Here is a 20,137-nt window from a genome sequence, read left to right on the forward strand (position 1 = left end):
GAACTGGAGACCAGTGGCATTTCTTGGGGTACAGATAAGGGCCTGGATTCTTGTCAAAGAGAGCATGATTAATTACCCTCAATCCTAGCTCCTGCTTTGATAGCAATGACTGACAGTCTGCAGGCTTCCCCATCAGATGCTCCACGGCAGCCCCCACCCCACCCCAGGCGTGTTGGGCGGAGAGTTTGTCTTCTGCAGGACCAACCAGCAACCCACTGAGAGTTCAGTGGGTGTTTGCCTCCTTGCTTGTGGCCAGTAGGTTGCTTTTGCATTTATTGTGGACACAGGCTTGCCCCTCGGGTGAAAGAGCCTCCTTAGTGGAGCCTGGAGAGCAGAAAGCCTGGGGAAGGAATCATTACTTGTGGACTTGAGCTTCCACAGTTTGCTCCATAGAGGACCTTCACAGGAGAAGATTCTGAATTACCCATTTCAAGGTCACTTGGCAACATTATTCCCTAGTTCAGTCAAGCCCTAAAACCAAGTCACCATCTCTTTGGTCATAATCACAGGTATTTATTCTTTATTTAACTTTTTATTCATAGACTCATAAGATTTTGGAATTGCAAGTCATCTAATCTGGACTAGATGGACTCATTTCACAGATGGGGGAACTGAAGCCTGAATCTGTTGGTCTATCACACCCACCTCCCAGTAGTAGTAGTGGCAAACCCAGCTACAAGACCTCACTCTTCATGGTAGAATCTCCTTTAGCTAAGAGAAAAAGCCGGGCGTGGTGGCGCATGCTTGTAATGCCAGCATTCCGGAGGCTGAGACAGGAAGATCCGGGTTTGCGGACAGCCTCAGTTGTTTAGTGAGGCCCTTTGCTACTCAGTGAGACCCTGTTTCAAAATAAAGAATAAACAATAGGGCTGGAGAGAGACAGAGACAGAGACAGGGCGAGGGCTACCGGGTCCATTTAGCACAAAGCAGACTGCTGAGGCAGGCCAACCTGGCAGTTGTCTCTCTTAGTTGTCAGAAGAATTAAATCCAGAGCAGGTGTTTGTGTGCATTTTTCTGCTGTTGTTTTGTTTGTGAGTTATTTGGATGATGTGAGAACACCACACGATGGAGAGCTTCCCTGCGATGCTCAGCTCTGTTCTTGGCGGTGCTCAGGGACCACCCTGCCCTGGGAGCCACGCTAATCCTCTTAAGAGAGAGCCAGCCACGCGGGACACAACACCCACTGCCCAAGCACGTAGTGTGCACTGCGGGTGGGGGGAAGGCAGGGTCCCTGTATGGCAAGGGCAGCGCTGCCACAGGGCTTCTAGTGCACTTGGCTGCAGCTCCTCTGGGAGGAGCCAGTGCCCAGGAACGCCTGCTCTCCTGCAGGTGCTGGGGAAGGCCACTTTCTGGCCTCAGCCTGGGCCTCGGGTGCCGCTTTAGCCCTTCTTGTCACAGGTCCTCCTCCTGCCACCATTCCCCTTCCCTAAGCAGTTTTCGGTCTAATACAGTCACATTCTCTGTGGCTATAGAGAGGCTAATTTCTAACAAAAATTCTACATATGTGATAGCATTGCCCTTCAAACAAGCTATCTCTAATGACTGAACAGTTAGTGCTGGGCTTACTGAAAATGGGCATGCGATTCCTCTCTGAGAAAGTAGCCTTCAGAGGTAGTTTGAGCCACACTAGAAAGTCTGTCATGGATGTCTGAACCTTATCTTCAGTCAAAAAGCAGTATAAACAGCTGGCCCCTTAATCCTATTTACTTGGCTTGCCCCCAGATGAATGATGATCACTTTTTTCTTTTCTTTTTTTTTCAGTACTGGGGATGGAACCCAGGGGAATTCTACCTCCAAACTACATCCCCAGCCCTATTTTTTTAAATTTTGAAACAGGGTCTTACTAAGTAACAAAGGGCCTCACTAAGTAGCTGAGGCTGTCCATGAACCACGATCCTTCCGTCTCAGCTTACCAGATGCTGGGATTACAAGTGTGCGCCACCACACCCAGCTGCTTGAAAGGCTGAGGCAGGAGGATTGCAGGTTTGAAGATAGCCTCAGTGACATAGCAAGACCTTGTTTCAAAAGAAAAAAATAAGTGGGGTGTGGTGGCTCAACACTTGTAATCCCAGCATTCAGGGAGGCTAAGACTGGAGGATCGAGGTTCGCGGACAGCCTCAGCTACTTAGCGAGGAGGCCCTTCACAACTCAGTGAGACCCTGTTTCAAAATAAAGAATAAAGCCGGGCGTGGTGGCGCACGCTTGTAATCCCCGCGCTTGGGAGGCAGAGACAGGAGGATCGCGCAGGTTTGAAGCCAGCCGTGCTGGCTTAAGAGACCCTGTTTCCAAAAAAAAAAAAAAAAAAGGTAGGTCTGGGAGTGTAGCCCGGAGGTAGAAGGGCTTCCAGGAACCCCAGTACCACCAAATAAATAAAGGAAGGAAGGAAGGATAAAAAGAAAATAGGGTTGAAGGTGGTGTAGCTTGGAGGTAGAATGCACCTGGGATCTATCCCTAGTACCGCAAAAAGAAAGAAAGAGAGAAGGAAGGAAGGACGGATGGACGGACAGAAGGAAGGAAGAAAGGAAGGAAGGAAAAAATAGGCCTTGGGGTATAGTTCAGAGATAGAACACTCCGGGTTTCAATCCCCAGTACCCTACCACCACCACACACACAAAAAAAGTATAATACACTCTTTACATTTGAACATTTACTGATAATGAAGAGATCTCCAAAAAAAATAGTGCAAAGTGTTAAAGCTGTTTACACATGGAGTTCTAAAACCCTATGGTATGGAATCTGGCTCTCCAAGGTGACCTTGTGAGGGACCACAAGCCCTGCTGTGCTGGTTAACTGCACGGCCTGCTGTCTGCATTCACACCCAGCCATACCACACTCTGAACACCTGCTTTGGCCTTTCCTTTGGCCCCATCATACAGAATCATGACTTTTTTCTCAAAATCCTCAACTCCCATCCATTCTCCCATTGCTAGTCCTCTTACTGTGGGGCCTGGGAGCAAAGAGTTTAAGCGCTCTGGGCCTCAGTTTCCCCAGCAGTGGGAGGGAAAGTGACTTCCCTTTGGGCTGTTAGCATTAGACAAAGCTAGAGATGGGTCTCAACAAGAATGCCACAGGCCCAGTTGTTTTATTTTTGTTTGTTTGTTTGTGGTTGTTGTTGTTGTTGTTGGTGGTGGTGGTGGTGGTGGTGGTGGTGGTGGTGGTGGTGGTGGTGGTGGTGGTGTGTGTGTGTATGTTACTGGGAATGGATTCCAGGGGCATTCTATCTCTGAGCTATACCCCCAGCCCTATTTTTTTATTCATTATTTGGAAACAGGGTCTCACAAAGTTGTAGAGGGCCTCATTAAGTAGCTGAGGCTGGCCACAGACCACGATTCTCCTGTCTCAGCCTCCCAAGTACTGGGATTGCAAGCATGCACCACCACACCTGGCTGGCCCAGGTGTTTTAAGTTCTCATTTGAAATGCCATGGAGTCAAATGCTTTAACTCTGAGAAGAATATCTTACTTTAAATCCATGTGGTAGCTAATTTATTAGCCACGATAATATTTGAAATGTAGTAAAGAAAAGACAGTCTCTGCCTTCACAGAGCTAGCAGTCCTCCTGGTATACCACTTGGACATACATGAGACAATTGGAGAGTAATTGTCTGCCAGACTTGGAAGGCTGTCACAGAAATTGTCGAGAGGGAAGGGATTCATGTAAACTGGGTCGTTAGACAATTCTTCCTGAAGTGAGTGGACATCGAAGAGAGTGTGGGGCTGAGTGGAGCAGGTCGTGTAAGGCTGAGAAGGGCAGCGAGTGAGGCAGAGGTGAGCCCGGCCTGCGCGGCATGGGGAAGGCCTGCTGCCTGGACCGCGAGCAGTTACCAGGATGCATTTGCCTGCCTCCCCACTGTCTTGGAAGGGAATGTTGGGAGACATGGGTCACATGACTTGACGTGTAGGGTAGGTGGGTAAGCAGTAAGGGTCTTTGCAGGCTTTTTTTATGTGTGTATGTCATACTAGTGATTGAACTCAGGTACATTTTACCTCCGACCTATACCCCCAGCCCTATTTTTATTTTTATTTTGTAACAGAGTCTCACTAGGTTGATGAGTCTCACCCTTTGCCAAGACTCCTTGAACATGCGATCCTCCTGTCCCAGCCTCCTAAGTACTGGGATTATAGGTGTGCACCACCATGCCCAGCACTTCATAAGCTTTTAAACAAGGAAGCAGCAATGTGATGAAAGTAGTATTTTAGTAAGATTACCTGGCAGCCGTGTACAAATCAAATATATGGATAGAGGCCAACATAAGCATCTAATCATGAGCCAGTGAGGGCCTGCTGCAGAGTGGTGGCTGCAGCCAGGAAGGAAGGTGCCAGCGAGCGGAACCTCAGAGCGGAAGCAGTGGAGCCTCCCCAGCCTAAAGGGTGATACGGAGAGAAGAGGAGCTAGTGCCACCCAGAGTTTTCTACCTCCTTCTGAGAACTTGTTGCTGGGGGGAAACAAAACAAACAGAAGTGATGGAAAAGGGAGCTAGTTTAGAGAAAGATGAGGTGAGAGTGCATTCTGACTTGGAAGTGAACTGGAAACTTCTAGAAGGAGGGGTTGGGGACCTATGTGAGGGGACCTTGCAAATGGCTTCCTAGACTCTCCAGGTGGTGCCATGAAAGTTGTGGACCCACCAGTCCGTGAATGTACTCGGGAGACAGGCCTCCAGAAAAGTGATGCTAGTCCTATCCTGCCAGGGGGCCAGTTTTGCTGCATTAGATTTTTGTCTTTAAGGTAGAAATAAAGTCCAGTGTTCAGAACAGCACGAGAAGACATTAACCAAACCCAAGCTGGGCACCGTGGCGCACGCTTGTAATCCCAGCATTCGGGAGGCTGAGACCCGAGGATCCCGGTTCGCGAACAGCCTCAGCTACTTAGTGAGGCCCTCCGCAACTTAGTGAGACCCTGTCTCAAAATAAAGAATTAAAAATAGGACAGGGGGTGTAGCTCAGAGGTCGAATGCCCCTGGGTTCCATCCCCAGACCCGCCAAAAAAAAAAAAAAAAAAGAGGTGTGGTCCTGCCATAGCAGTTTCATATGTCTATGCTCATGGTTCTTTCTCTTCAGAAATGTGGGACTCTTGACTCCATTCTCTGGCTTGAATTGTCCTGTAAAAAACAATGTAGCCAGGCACCATGGCACATGCCTATAATCCCAGTACTTGAGAAGCTAAAACAGGACAATTGTTAAGTTTGAGGTCACCAGCACATGGTAACTTAGTGAGAACCTATTTCAAGAATAAAAAATTAAAATAGGGCTGGGATGTAGCTCAGAGGTAGAGCACCCTGGGTTCAATCCCCAGTACTGCCTAAGTGAAACGGTGAGGCTGATGTTCAGGGCTGGAAAGAAAATGGGTGTTCCTTTACAAGGGAGAAGCAGCAGGAGCAGAAGTAGCCGTCCCTGCTGAGGCTGTTAGGACACCAGCAGCATCTCACTGCGTCCTCAGTGCGATGGGGCAGAGGAGGAGCAGAGCGGGAGCAGCAGCCTGCGTACAGTAAAAGGAGTTTGCCATCAAAAGGCAACAAGTCTCATACCCTGCCCCGGACGGTGACCCTTCCCTGTGGAATTCTCCCCTCTGACCTCCAGATCATTAATCCCGAGGCTGCCAAATGACAGTCATCCATCACGCCTCCTGACGAACATCCCAGCCGCTGAGAGGACCCGGCCCCGCCTTCCCTGCCTCTCCTGGTGCTCATTAGTAGCCCTTCCTGCCCGGTGCCAGGTTTCCTAATCAAGTCCCTGGCTCCTCTCTCTTCCCCTCGGGGCCGTGGGCGGAAGCTGCTCTGACCCTCCCTCTTTCAGAGGCCAGGGAGGGGGTGAAGTGATTAGCGGGAAGAGAATTGTTGAGTGGCTTTTCATTCCCCTGGAGACCTGTGTCCAGCAGCTCCTTTGACATGGTAAGGCACACAGGAGGGAAGGAAACCATGTGTCCGTCCCGTAGCAGGAGAGGAGAAAGCAGACAACATGCAGAGGAGCACGCTGTTCAGACTGCGCTGAGGCTGCCGTGAGTGCAGTCCAAACACTCCAGAGTATAAACTGACAACTCCTTAGGAAATAATCTGGGATTGCATCGCCAGCAAAAAACAAGCCACTTTGAATTCTCTAGTTCTACCCTTTGACTCACAGATGGAAAACAGATCTGGAGAGGCTAAGTGTCTTGCCCAAGGCTACTCAGCCTGGGAATTGGGCCTCTCTTGCTCATCCCAAAGAGAACTGATAGCTGGTCTTAGTACTTTGAGATTAGAGGAGTTAGTTAAATTACACCTCTAAGCAGATTCATGAACACTGTTTCCCAATCAGCTAAAGGTGACCATACACAGATGTCTTCTTTCTTCACCCCCTCTTCTTGTTGGGCAATCACAGGGACCCCCATCAACCGGATCCCCATCATGGCCAAGCAGATCCTGGACCTGTACATGCTGTATAAGTTGGTGACAGAGAAGGGGGGCCTGGTGGAGATCATCAACAAGAAGATCTGGAGAGAGATCACCAAAGGCCTGAACCTGCCCACATCCATTACCAGCGCCGCCTTCACCCTCAGGACTCAGTGAGTGGGAGGGAAGCTGAGGCTGGGGAGGGGATGTTTGGGCCCGGGAGGGAGGGAGGGAAGGAAGGGAGGGAGTCAGTCAGTCAGTCAATCCCCATTGTACAGTTAGCAACCAGCGCTGCCTTCACCCTCAGGACTCAGTGAGTGGGAGGGAAGCTGAGGCTGGGGAAGGGATGTTTGGGCCCAGGAGGGAGGGAGGGAAGGAGGGAGGGAGGGAAGGAGGGAGTCAATCCCCATTGTACAGTTAGCAAGAGAAGTGGAATTCCTGAAGCAGCAGGGAGCTTTTGGAATCCTTCACTAGAACAGGTCACTGTGAGAGCCGCTCTTGACCACGTGTCCCCTGTGTGCTAGTGCTTTACCATTCTGTTTCATTTAATCCTTGGTAAATTCTGTAAAATAAACATTTCCCTATTTTCCAGATTACAAAAACAGTCTCTTAAGGTTAAGTAATTTGGCCAAGGCCATACCAGCCAGCAAGTTATAGAACTGAGATCCAGGCCTGGGTTTCTGGCTCTGAAATCCACGCCTTTAGGATACCACCTCCCAAACAGCCCCAAGTAGCCTCTCTCGCCTCCCATTCAGCTTGCAGCCCCATGGGATTGCTGACCTGTTTTTGTCAACATCTGAGTGACTTACCAAGGTTGATAAAATCTGTAATACCAAGAGCAGCACAGGAGAATGAGGGCCAGAGGGGAACCTGTTGTTTCTGAATACTTTAGTAATTGCTCTCTGAAGAATAGGGGATGAACAGCTGCCATGTCTGAGGTGGCTTGTCATGGCCTTGTTGGGAAGTAAAGGGGCTTTGTCTGTTGGTGCTATTCGTAGCAGTTGGGGACAGAGTTACAACCAGAATAACAAGGTTTTGGGGAGAGAATTGCTTCTTGGGCATGTGACACAAAGACCCACACACAACAAGGAAGAATTGCTTCTGTCTGATCACTCAGCTCTGAATAGTGAGATAAAGAGCCAAAGACATTGCAGAACATTTCTCCCAGGGCACCAAGACAAGTGCGAAGCCGCTGGCTGAGGTGTGGCTTCCCTCCAGCATGGCCAGTGCTTCAGAGCTGGGCAGTGTTCAGGAAGGAGCAGCAGAGGGTCTGGCGCAGTGTGCCCAGCTGCGCTGGACTTTTCTTTTTCTTTTCTTTTCTTTTCTTTTTTTTTTTTTTGGTGGTACTGGGGTTCCTGGAAGCCCTTCTGCCTACGGGCTACACTCCTACAGGCTACACTCCCAGACCTATTTTATACTTTTTTATGTGAAAACAGGGTCTCTTCAGCCAGCGCGGCTGGCTTCGAACCTGCGCGATCCTCCTGTCTCTGTCTCCCAAGTGCGGGGATTACAAGCGTGCGCCACCAGGCCCGGCCTTGCGCTGGACTTTTCTGCCAAGTGCACAAAGGTGCAGTGCCCTGGCAGATGCTGCTTCCACATACTCATCGGCTTAAACCGGGCAGCCTCTGGCGTGCTGTTTGGTTAACTCCTTGCTTCCTTTCTTCCCTGCAGGTACATGAAGTATCTATATGCCTATGAGTGTGAAAAGAAAGCCTTGAGCTCCCCCGCCGAGCTCCAGGCAGCCATTGATGGCAACCGCAGGGAGGGCCGCAGGCCCAGCTATAGCTCCTCCCTCTTTGGCTACTCCCCCACCGCTGCAACTGCCGCTGCTGCCGGGGCCCCTGCCCTTCTCTCACCACCCAAGATCCGCTTCCCCATCCTCGGCCTTGGCTCTAGCAGTGGCACCAATGCCAGTAGCCCTCGGGTACCGCCAGCAGCCACTCTCAGGAAAGGTGAGTGGGGCCTTGGTGGAGGAAGGCGGGCAGAGCACCCAGTGTCCCTGTGTCCTAGATGGAGTTGTCGGGTAGCCACAACAAGCGACCCGACTGGTGGTTGCAGAGTGGTCCAATTCCTTCACAGGTGATGGAATCCCAGTGACAACAGTGTCCGTGCCAAGTCGCCTGGCTGTGCCCATGGCCCTGGCCAGCCAGCAGACTGGTACCCGCACTGCCACACTGGAGCAGCTGCGGGAGCGGCTGGAGTCCGGGGAGCCTCCTGAGAAGAAGGCGTCGAGGCTGTCGGAGGAGGAGCAGCGCCTGGTGCAGCAGGCCTTCCAGCGTAACTTCTTCAGTATGGCGCGGCAGTTCCCCATGAAGATCAAGATCAACGGCAGGGGTGAGTGCCGGGTTGGGGCTGGTCTTCCTCTGGATGCTTGCCAGATGCAGCTCCATTCAAGGCCTGCTGGCATCTCCTGGGATTGGTGTGCATGTGGTAGTCGGGGGTGGAGATAAGTACATACTCTGAACCTAGAACTAGAAGGGACCCCTCCAGGTCTGCGCTCCAGGCCCCAGAAGGATCTAGAACCACATGGGTTTCTGCGGTCACTGATATCTCGGGCCACCAAGTTTTTTTCTCAGGAGCCAGAATTTGCTTCAGGCAGTGCCTTGTTCCCTAGCAAGAAGGAACAGCAGTTACTCAAGAAGGAGCCAGAGACCGCTGCTGCGCTCCCCGGCCCCAGCCTTTTGATCTGTCTATATTAAAAGGCTCAGCGTACACCCAGGACCTCACCACGTGAGCCAGAGCGAGCGCTTTGGGCAGATCTGTCATTCCTGAGGCAGTGGGGCCAGAGAAGCAGTGGGGCGCCGGTGGCCCTCAGGAATTAGGAGTAATCGGGGTACAAAATCGGCAGCGTAACTGACATCTTCTTCCTTCACCCCACGTTTTCTAGTGCCTGCCCCCTCTCTTCCCAGACCACCCTGCCTGGCCCTGGTTCCTTTCTTCCTCCCCTCACACCTGTTATTTGCCATCCTTGCTGCGACCGTCTCGAAGCAGACGTACAGGAGTGTGCGGGAGGAGGCAGGTGTGAAGGGAGCCCTTCCCCGCCCCACTTTCCCTGCCTGAGAAACAGAAGGAGCTAGAAGGTAACAGCCCTTTGAAGGGCCCAGTGCCCTGGTCCTGCACAGAGCCAGAGGCTGATAAAAAGACAGCTCACTGGAAGAGTTCTTGGCTCTCTGATGAGAGGGCAGAGTTCTTGTCTGCCAGCTGCCAAGCTGGGCACAGAAGGCCCGTTGCAGGGCACCTGTCCCTGAGGAACTGTCTCTGAGGGACTCTCAGTTAAGGGTGGAGGGACAGGGTGAGTCCTCAGAGTCAGGGCTAGGTCTTGTTGGCCTCTTATTTCCTGGACCTGATGTGTAGTGGTACTCAGGGTTTGCCAGATCATGTCAGAAGTGTTAGTGCATGCTGACTGATCCCTTCTCCCCAAGAGCAGAGGCTTGGGGGAAGAGCTGGCTTGCCAGGGAAAGCCAGCAGTGAGGCGCTGGGAGCCTGCTTCCCTGCCAGACCATGTGCTCAGGAGCTGGTCATGTAGATGCTCCCTAATTGTGGGAGGCCTCATCTCGGGGTTGCCACGCAGCACTAGAGAGCAGCAGGAGTGTAAGGGAGGCTTGACCAGGCTGGCTTCTCCCCATCCCAGCAGAAGACAGAGCAGAGGCGTCAGCTGCCGCACTGAACCTGACCACAAGCAGCATTGGGAGCATTAACATGTCTGTGGACATCGACGGCACCACATACACAGGTAGGCCCACCGTGGAGGCCAGCCGCACGCAGCTCCCTGGCTGGCCTCCTATGCCCTGCGCCTGCACACATTCCAGGAGCTGCTGCTTGCAGTGTCAGTGTTCTAAAGATAAAGGGATCCTTCTGGACTGTAGATGTGATGACTGCTAAGGATGACACATCTCCCTCCACATTGATATAAACCCTTCATCTCGCCCTTTTGGCCAGTGGTTGGTTCTGTAATTAAAGAAGTTATTTAATGTGAAGGTACATAATCAGTGCTACATCCGTGCCTTTAAAAACATTGAGTGGGGCGTGGTGGTGCACACCTGTAATCCCAGTACTTAGGAGGCCGAGACAGGTGGATTGCAAGTTCAAGGACAGCCTCAATAAGTAATGAGACTCTCATCGACCTAACAAGACCCTGTTCAAAATAAAAATAAAAGCCAGACATGATGGCTCATGCTTGTAATCCCAGTTCTTGAGAGGCTGAGACAGGAAGATTACAGATTCGCTACCAGCCTCAGCTACTTAGGCCCTCCGCAACTTAGTGAAACCCTGTTTCAAAATAAAGAATAAGGAGGCTGGGCACGGTGGCGCACGCTTGTAATCCCCGCTCTTGGGAGGCAGAGACAGGAGGATTGCGCTGGTTCAGAGCCAGCCTCGCTGGCTTAAGAGACCCTGTTTCCACATAAAAAAAAGTTAAAAATAGGTCTGGGAGTGTAGTCCGTGGGAATGTATCCCGGAGGTAGAAGGGCTTCCAGGAACCCCAGTACCACCAAAAAAAAAAAAGAGCCAGGTGTGGTGGCTCATGCTTTAATACCAGCATTTGGGAGGTTGAGACAGGAGGATCATGGTTCAAGGACAGCCTCAGCTACTTAGTGAGGTCCTTTGCAACTCAGTGAGACCCTATCTCAAAAATAAAGAATAAAAAGCCAGGCGTGGTGGCGCACGCTTGTAATCCCCGCGCTTGGGAGGCTAAGACAGGAGGATCGCACAGGTTCGAAGCCAGCCTCAGCTACTTAGTGAGGCTCTCAGCAACTTAGACCCTGTTTCCAAATAAAATATAAAATAGGTCTGGGAGTATAGCCCAGAGGTAGAAAGCCTCTGGGTTCCACCCCCAGTACCACCAAAAAATATAAATAAAACAAAATAAAGAATAAAAAAATAGGGCTGGCCGGGCACACACTTGTAATCTCCACTCTTGGGAGGCAGAGACAGGAGGATTGCGCAGGTTCGAACCCAGCCCGGTTGGCTTAAGAGACCCTGTTTCCAAATAAACATATATTAAAAAAATAGGTCTGGGAGTGTAGCCCGGAGGTAGACGGGCTTCCAGGAACCCCATACCACCAAAAAAAATAATAATAATAAGGCCGGGTGTGGTGGCACATGCTTGTAATCTCCGCACTTGGGAGGCAGAGACAGGAGGATCACACAGGTTCGAAGCCAGCTGCGCTGGCTTAAGAGACCCTGTTTCCAAATAAAAATATAAAATAGGTCTGGGAGTGTAGCCTGGAGGTAGAAGGGCTTCCAGAAACCCCAGTACCACAAAAAATAAATAAATTAATTAATTAATTAATTTAAAAATAGGGTCAGGAGTGTCGCTTAGAGGTAGAAAGCCCCTGGGTTCCATCCCCAGTACTGGGTGGGGGGGAGGGGGGAGCCTCTCCCTAAACCTAATTTGCCAAGAGTTTTCATCTGGTTGGTTGGTGTAGCGCCTCTACCCATCCTTTCTCTTGCTGTTTCACTGGTTAGGAACCCGTGTGGGAAGAAGTCCAGCTGGTCTCATTTGCATAGCTCAGTGGAGGCCTAGGCCTGGGCTAAGATGTCATCTCCTGTCTCACCCAGTACATGCAGGGCATCAGCTCGGAGGGCTTAAAGCCCTCCAAATGAACCGTCCATCAAAACTGGAGGTGTGTCCACAGAGCCTACTCCTGTCCATTTAACATTCTTGTTCTGGACCTACACGCTCCTCACACCACCACCCTGCAGGCCCCGCAGGCCCGCAGGCGCCGGGTCTGTGCTGGGCCAGCCATAGGCCTCAGGGACGGGGAAGGGGCAGGGCTCATCCTCATGCTCTAGAGCTCAGCCAGGTCTCCTGGGTCTGTCCTCACTGCAACTCGAGTGGCTTCCCTGCGACTCTCTCCTCAGCGCCCATGCTCCTCTCACTCCTCAGAGAACACTTTGCACATGATGTCTGTCTGCTGGGCAAACTTTCAGGGCCTCCATGGCCCTGCAAACCACCTCTCCAGCCGGATTGGCTGCAGCCCTGGCCACCAGCACGCCTCGGGGGACGCCCGCTACTCCGCCAGCCCCCATAGGTTCCCGCCTTTTGCTGCCCTGCCTGTCTCCTTCCAATTGGCTACTTTTCCTCCTCCTATCAGCCCAGGCACCTTCCCGCTGGAGCCTTCCTGCACTGCCCTCCCCAACCCTCCAGACCCACTCGGGGTTCCTGTAGCGTCATGCTGTGCTGGCCCTAGAGCATTTATGATGTTCAGCAAAGTAACTTTTTACCTCTCTGTCCCCTTAGCAGTCTGTGAGCACATGAAGGCAGGACAGTGTAGGGGTTTCTTTTCTTTTCTTTCTTTCTCTCTCTCTCTCTCTCTTTCTTAACAGGGTTTCACTAGGTTGATGAGGGTCTCACTACTTGCTGAGACTGTCCTTCAACCTGTGACCCTCCTGTCTCAGCCTCCCAAGTACTGGGATTACAGGTGTGCGCCATCACACTTGGCTTGGTGTTTGGGGTTCTGTGTGCACCGCTCACCGTGTGGGGAGCAGAGCATTCTCAGGGGTAGGCCTGCGGTCGGTCCTTGTTGAAGTGATTTGAATCGCTGTCTCTTCCTTGGCCCACACTGCTTTTCCTCCCCACTCCAGGGGTGCTGTTTGCCCAAAAGCCCGTGGTCCACCTCATCGCAGGTTCTACTTCCCAGAGCATCAGCAGCAGCGCCAGCAGCAGCAGCAGCTCTCACTGCTCACCGAGTCCTACCTCATCCCGGGGCACCCCCAGTGCAGAGCCCTCCACCAGCTGGTCGCTCTGATGGGCAGCACCCAGCTGCCCACTTCCTACTCTCCTGCTGAGAGTGAAGGAGATTGATGCACCGAATTTACCTCATCTCACGGAGCCCACGTCAAACACCATTTGGCCAGACGTTGAGAGTTTGGACGTGTCCGTCTGTCCAGGCTCCATTCAGGTCCTGCTGTACTCTGGGGACGGAGAGGCTAGAAGGGCAGGACAGGTCAGCGTTGTCCAATCAGGGATTGTCCTGGAGAACTGGACAGTGTTCTGGGTGTCCACTTCCTCCAGGGTTCCCCGGCCACCTCCCATCCCAGGGCACAGTGTATCGACAATCTGTAAGCCGACACAGGGCTGGAGGCCCTCCATTTCCCATTCCCCTTAATTTATTTCCCTTCCCTTGCCTTCTGCCATCACCCCAGGGTCCCTGGTCTCTTCCTCTGCCCTATCCTCCAACTTCTAAGTCTCATGGGGGGCTGCAAGGAGCTTAGAGCCTGCCTTCATGGCTCTTGTCTGCTGAGCACAGGATGGGCCTCGCAGCCCACCTTGCTTGCTGCCTGGTTCCTAGAATGTGAGTCCTTCAAACCTAAGCCTCGAGTCAGTCCTCAGGAGCCCATATCCCCTTTTAATGGTCCTAAGAAAGAGCACGTAATGGCAGTCTTCAGGGCCCAGGCCCTCTGGACATCAGCAGAAGCAGTGCTCGAGCTGCCCAGTGCAGCCCCCACTCCGCAGGGACCCTGCTCTGACCCTCCCAAGCCTCAGGCTCCCCACTCACTCCCCCAGACACACCCACTTGTCTCTGGCCCCTGTTGTCTCGGGGCCATCTCAGCCCTAGACGTGCTGACGTCAGGTTCACGAAATACCTCAGATTTGTAATCGTTGACGTTTGAGTCTTCAGGAAGTATTTGCATCTCTGGAATCTTTTTTATGTGTGTTTTGCTGACTTTTGTTTTTTATTTTTGAATTTTTATTGTTGTTGCTATTGTTGTAGCACCAAAGAAATGAGAGCAGACTGCCCCAGCCAGGCGTGGTTTGTAGCCAGCCCCTTGGGTCCTGCCCAGGCCCCAGCCTGAAGGCGGGGACGACTCAGGGATCACCACAGTGGAGAGGCGGGATGCAGAGCCTAGTCCACCACCAGCCCTGAGGCCACGCCACCTCCAAAGACAGGCCTTGACCGGTTCTTGCCACGCTCTGCCCCTCACTCAGCATTCCACCTCAGGACATAGGACGGCCCGGGCCTGTGACGGCCGAGCCACTTGGGGGGCAGGGAGATGCCAAGAGAGCGGCCCTGCCGGCCCCGGGCTGTGTGGTAGTTAAGGGTGAAGTCCAGCAGGGGCTTGCCTCCACCCAGGGCACCGCGTGACTCCGTGCGTGGCCCGGGAGACCACAGCATGTCTCTCACTCAGTCCTGTCTAGGAAGGAAAGGGAAGTCAAAAGCTTGCGTACACAGCATACCTCAGCCGATGAGCAGCAGCCCTGCTGACCCGTCTCCTGCGCCAGCCCGCGTGTGCACACCACTCACTCTCGTTCACACACGCACGCCCATGCATATGCAGACTCCACACGCATACATATGTAGCCCACCCCCCAGAGGCGGCTGCTCTTCTGGCCCCAGAAGCCTTACCCAGCAGGCACACGCAGGGGTAGGCAGAGCAGGGCGGTAGAGCAGGGGTAGGCTGGGATCCGGTGCCAGGAGGAGCCCAGGGGGCTGGTGCCGGCCCTCCCAGAGCCTCAGCCATTGGGCCAGTGTGCCTTTCTCAGGGTTTGGTCACAAAGGATGGACTCTTCCCACCCAGAGGACGCAGGGACAGCACACTGGGTCTTTGTGGCCATTGGACCCTCTCTCTCAGGCACCCTGCTGACCTCCCTCCGCGTGTCCTCGCCGCCCTCAAGGCCAGCAGCAGGGGCTCAGCCGGAAAGCACGAGAGGGGACAGCAGCAGGCGCCCAGCACTGGGCCCTGGCCCAGGCGGAGCATCCCTCGAAGGCGGTCCTGAAAGCCAGAGTCAGCAGCTGACCAGGGCAACTCATCCCTCCCCTCCTCCCATATTATATGTATTCTAACCAGGAAAAAATGTGATAGCACATGGGTAGCCTAGACAGTGAATAAATACCTCAGACGTCTTGCAGCAAGTGTCCCTGTATGTTGTGGTTATTTTCTATCTCACATGCTTGAATGTTTATATTTCAATAAACCTCTACCTCTTCACACCGCGGTCTCTCAGTTGCCTTGAGTGCCTCTTCGCTGGGTGAGGTCCTTTCCACAGGAGCTGTTCCTCTGCTTCCCTGACTTTCCTGATTCTCCCTTTACTGCGCTCAGCCTCCCCAGAGCACTTGTCAGCTCATCTCCTGCATTCGGGGCTGCTCTGGCATTGTCTGGTCACCAGTGCGGTCACATCGTTGTCCTGACCAGCACAGGGCCAGGGGCCACCTTTTTGGCTTGGCAAGCCCTGGTTGAGCTCCTGCTGAGTCAGATGCGAAAGGAGGACATGCTATCTCAACAAGGTCCTTTCTTTAGGATATGGCCTCACTGGGACTGTAAACTGCATGCCACCAGTGGGCAGGCGGAAGCAGGAGCGGCTGCCTGGAATCTCTGGAAGGTTTCCCAGAGGTGTTTACCCTACAGTTGAAGCAGCAGCTGGAGGGATGAGAAAGCCTTTACAGCAGCCGGACTGGTCACTACAGAAATGCAAAGGCACCAGAGGATCTGGTGTCAGGGAACTGTGGCCAGTGCCTAGAGTCCAAAGCATGGGAGCAGTAAGGGTGGGGGTGGGGAATAAGGGTGAGGCCAGAAGAGGCCTCAGGCTAAAAGATTTTGGCACCATCTTCTGAGAATCAGAGGATTTGTTTGGGGTTTCTTTCTTTCTCTCTTTCTTTTGGTGGTACTGAGGATGGAACCCAGAGGCTTTCTACCCCCGGGCTATACTCCCAGACCTATTTTATACTTTATTTGGAAACAGGGTCTCACTAAGTTGCTGAGAGTCTCACTAAGTAGCTGAGGCTGGCTTCGAACCTTCGGGATTCTCCAATCTCAGCCTCCCAAGCACAGGGATTACAAGGGTTAGCCTCCCAAGTACTTGGATTACAAGCGTGTGTCACCACGCCCGGCTGGAGGATGTTTTTAATGAAGGCATGGGCTTAGCCAGGTATGAGCATACAGAAGCTTTTTACAGGTCAGCACATGCTTGTAGTTCTAGCTACTTGGGAGACTGAGGCAGGAGGACCACAGGGTCAAGGCCAGCCTGGGCAACTTCCCAAGACCTGTCTCGAAATTTTTTAAGGGCTGGGGATATACTCAGTGGTAAAGTGCTTGCCTAGCGGATTCAATCCCCAATACCAAAAAGAAAGGGCTTTTTATAAAGGGTGCTCTGGAGCCGGGCGTGGTGGCACATGTTTGTAATCCCCGCGCTTGGGAGACTGAGACAGGAGGATCGCACGGGTTAGAAGCCAGCCTCAGCTACTTAGTGAGGCTTTCAGCAACTTAGTGAGACCCTGTTTCCAAATAAAATATAAAAAAAGGTCTGGGAGTATAGCCCGGAGGTAGAAAGCCCCTGGGTTCCACCCCCAGTACCACCAAAAAAAATAAAGGGTGCTCTGGAAGCAAGCCACCTGCCACATGCCAAGGCATGGACCTCCAGGACACTGCCATTGTGTCTGGGGCCAAACCCAGAGTGCTCGACTCTGCCAGGATGCACGCTCTCGTGGCTGAAGACGTATGCAGAGACGTATGCAGAGAGCAAAGCTCTGTGTAGGTAGGTGACAGCCTTTCCTGTCCACAACAACACGTTCTGCACCTGTCTGCACAGCCATCTGAGACTAGCAGGGAACCTTGTCTCTGCCCTTGGGAAGGTTAGAAAATGAGAGAGACATTGGGATAGTGAGCTAGAGACATTGGGATAGTGAGCTGCCTCCCACTGATCTTTAAAACAGAAATGACACTTTAGTGCTGCAATCACTGGTAATCAGTCCTGGGTACCACGCCTCCCGGCTGCTTGTGCCATATGAAGGTTGAGCCTCAGCCAGACAGTGGCGCACGGTTGGAATCCTAGTACTTGGGAGACAGGATTATAGATTTGAGGCCAGCCTCAGCAACTTAGATCCTGTTTCAAAGTAACTAAAAGGGACTGGGGATATAGCTTAGAAGTAGAGTAACCCAGTGTTCAATCCCCAGTTTAAAAATAAATTGAGTGGGCCGGCATGGTGGCGCATGCTTGCAATCCCCGTGCCTGGGAGGCGGAGACAGGAGGATCGCACAGGTTCGAAGCCACCCTCGCTGGCTTAAGAAACCCTATTTCCAAATAAAAACATAAAATAGGTCTGGGAGTGTAGCTGGAGGTAGAAGGGTTTCCAGGAACCCCAGTGCCACCAAAAAAACAAACAAAAAAAATTGAGTGGGCCTCTGGGGTGGGGGCTGGTAGGTACAAAGGAGGCCCACCGGCCTCGGAGGTGGGTCCAGGGAGGAATGGCAGTTAAGTGAGGTGCCCGTGCAGGGTACAGGATCCGAAGAACAGATCACCAGGCTGCTGTGATCCTCACATTGCAGAGTACCAGAGGATAAGGTGGAAGGAGATACCGTGACACAGAGAAGGAAGGAGTCAAACGACCCTCCAGAAAGGGTCAAGTGATCCCATGAAGTAAAGTCAAACTGGAGCTGGGCGTGGCGGTCACACCTGTAATCCCAACACGGGAGGCTGAGACAGGAGGACCCCAGGTTTGAGACCAGCTTCAGCAAAATAGACCCTGTTTCAAAAGCAAAAATAAATAAAAAGGGCTGGGGATGTAGCTCAGAGTTAGGATGCTTCTGGGTTCAATTCCCAGTACCACACGCAAAGAAAGACAAACTGGGAAAAGATTCTTGTAACACATGGCTAACAACTGCATAGTCAGGATGTAAGTTTTACTGATTATCTAGTAATAGTAGTAGTAGTAGTAGTAGTAGTAGTAGTAGTAGTAGTAGTACTGGCAACTGAACCCAGGGCCATCCTACCTTCAAAATATACCCCCGGCCCTATTTTCTTATTCTTTATTTTTTAAATAGGGTCTCACTAACTTGCAGAGCACCTCACTAAGTAGCTGAGGCTGGCTGTGAACCTGCGATCCTCCTGTTCCAACCTTCCAAGTATTGGAATTACAAGTATGTGCCACTACACCCACCTTTAATGCTTATTATTTATTATTATTATTATTATTATTATTATTATTACTATTACTATTACTATTACTATTATTTGCAGTACTGGGAATAGAACCCAGGGGCATTCTACCTCTGAGCTACACCCCGAGCCCTATTTTTTATTCTTTATTTTGAAACAGGGTCTCGGCCAGGCGTGGTGGCGCACGCTTGTAATCCCCACGCTTGGGAGGCAGAGACAGGAGGATCGCGCAGGTTCGAAGCTAGCCGTGCGCGCTGGCTTAGGAGACCCTGTTTCCAAATAAAAATGTAAAAATAGGTCTGGGAGTGTAGCCCGGAGGTAGAAGGGCTTCCAGGAACCCCAGTACCACAAAAAAAAAAAAAAAAAAAGAAACAGGGTCTCATTGAGTTGCAAAGGGCCTCACTAAGTAGTAGCTGAGGCTCTCTGCGAACCGTGATCCTCCTGTCTCAGCCTCTCAAATGCTGGGATTACAAGCGTGTGCCACTACACCTGGCTAATGCTTATTATTTTTATGGGTGTGCTGGGGATGGAACCCAAGACCTTGTGCATGCTAGGCAAGTGCTCTACCACTGAGCCACACCACCAGTCCCAATGTCTAATTATTATCAAGACAAGAGTAAAAACAAGTGCTGGGGAGAGGGGACAAAGTCACAAATTGGTGTTGAGTTTTTTGTTTTTTTGTAGTAATGGAGATTTAACCCAAGGACATTCTACTTCTGAGCTACACCCCTAGCCCGATTTTTCATTCTTTATTTTGTAACAGGGTCTTGTTAAGTTAGTGAGGTCCTTAGTGGAGGACCTCACTAGTAGCTGAGGCTGGCCACAAACCTGCAATCCTGCTGTCTCAGCTTCCCAAGTACTGGGATTCCAAGTGTGCGTCAGTCACCACACCCGGCTACAAACAAGTGTTTTACAAAAGGTAATGCAAACGGCTTGACCTCATCAGTGATCTGAGAAATGCACAAAAAGCCATTGTGCACCTTGGATTGGTGTGAACTTAAAAGTTGTGTAGTGGCCGGGCGTGGTGGCACACGCTTGTAATCCCTGCACTTGGGAGGCGGAGACAGGAGGATCACGCAGGTTCAAAGCCAGCCGCGCTGACTTAAGAGACCCTGTTTCCAAATAAAAATATAAAATAGGTCTGGGAGTGTAGCCTGGAGGTAGAAAGGTTTCCAGGAACCCCATTACCACCAAAAAAAAAAAAAAAAAAAGTTGTGTAGTGCGAGGCCCTGGCAAGGACGAGGAGCGCTGGGGTCTCCTACACTGCTGGGAGATTGCTAATTATTCTAACTAACTTGGAAACCACTTTGGTGTTGCCCTATTTGGCAGGCTGAGACAGGAGGACTGCAGGCTCAAGGACAGCCTCAGCAACCTAGTGAGACCCTATTTCAAAATAAAAAGGGATGGGGGAGAGGGCAGGAGCTGAGCGTGCACTTGCCCTGGGCGAGTGTAAAGTTGCTCCTGGCTTGGTGTCCTGGAGATGTCAGGAAGGTTCATACAACACTGATGGCAATAACTTTGGACCTGGGATGGACCAGGGACTATTTCAGCTTTTTACGTGAATTAATTCATTCAATCCTCTACCTATTTATGACATGGGACTATTAGTTTCCCCGTTTTACAGATGAAGAAACAGGCACAGACTGGTTGAACAGCCAGCCTCAGGCACTCAGCAGAGGAGCCAGGGTTCCAGCTCAGTGCTACAGGGCCGAGAGCGCGTCCTGACCGCGAGGGCGAAGCACTCTGCTCCTGTGTCCTCACCTGGTAGCTAGTTGTTCATTTTATAGATGAAGAAACTGACATGCTTAAGGAGACTGATAATGCAGCTTGGTGGCAGAGCACTTGCCTGGCACACACAAGGTCTCAAGTTCCATCCTTACAATGCAATAAAAAGAAAGC

The 20,137-nt window shown here is 51.8% G+C and overlaps 1 protein-coding gene across 2 annotated transcripts in view; it reads left to right on the forward strand.

Moving 5' to 3' along the window:
• ARID3B (AT-rich interaction domain 3B) overlaps positions 1 to 13,112 on the forward strand; it is a gene marked incomplete at both ends in the record, with an annotated part of 42,389 nt that extends 29,277 nt beyond the window's left edge. The window contains 5 exons of one of the 2 annotated variants that reach the window (XM_080690839.1): positions 6,353 to 6,536; positions 8,035 to 8,315; positions 8,443 to 8,697; positions 9,995 to 10,096; positions 12,949 to 13,112. In XM_080690839.1, the coding sequence (XP_080546965.1) occupies positions 6,353 to 6,536; positions 8,035 to 8,315; positions 8,443 to 8,697; positions 9,995 to 10,096; positions 12,949 to 13,112 (986 nt within the window). The remainder of the gene's footprint in view (positions 1 to 6,352; positions 6,537 to 8,034; positions 8,316 to 8,442; positions 8,698 to 9,994; positions 10,097 to 12,948) is intronic. The other variant, XM_080690840.1, reaches the window with a different exon arrangement.
• Between the last annotated feature and the right edge of the window lie 7,025 nt (positions 13,113 to 20,137).

The sequence above is a fragment of the Muscardinus avellanarius genome, assembly GCF_963383645.1.
Source record: "Muscardinus avellanarius genome assembly, chromosome: 3".
Classification (NCBI taxonomy): Eukaryota; Metazoa; Chordata; class Mammalia; order Rodentia; family Gliridae; genus Muscardinus; species Muscardinus avellanarius.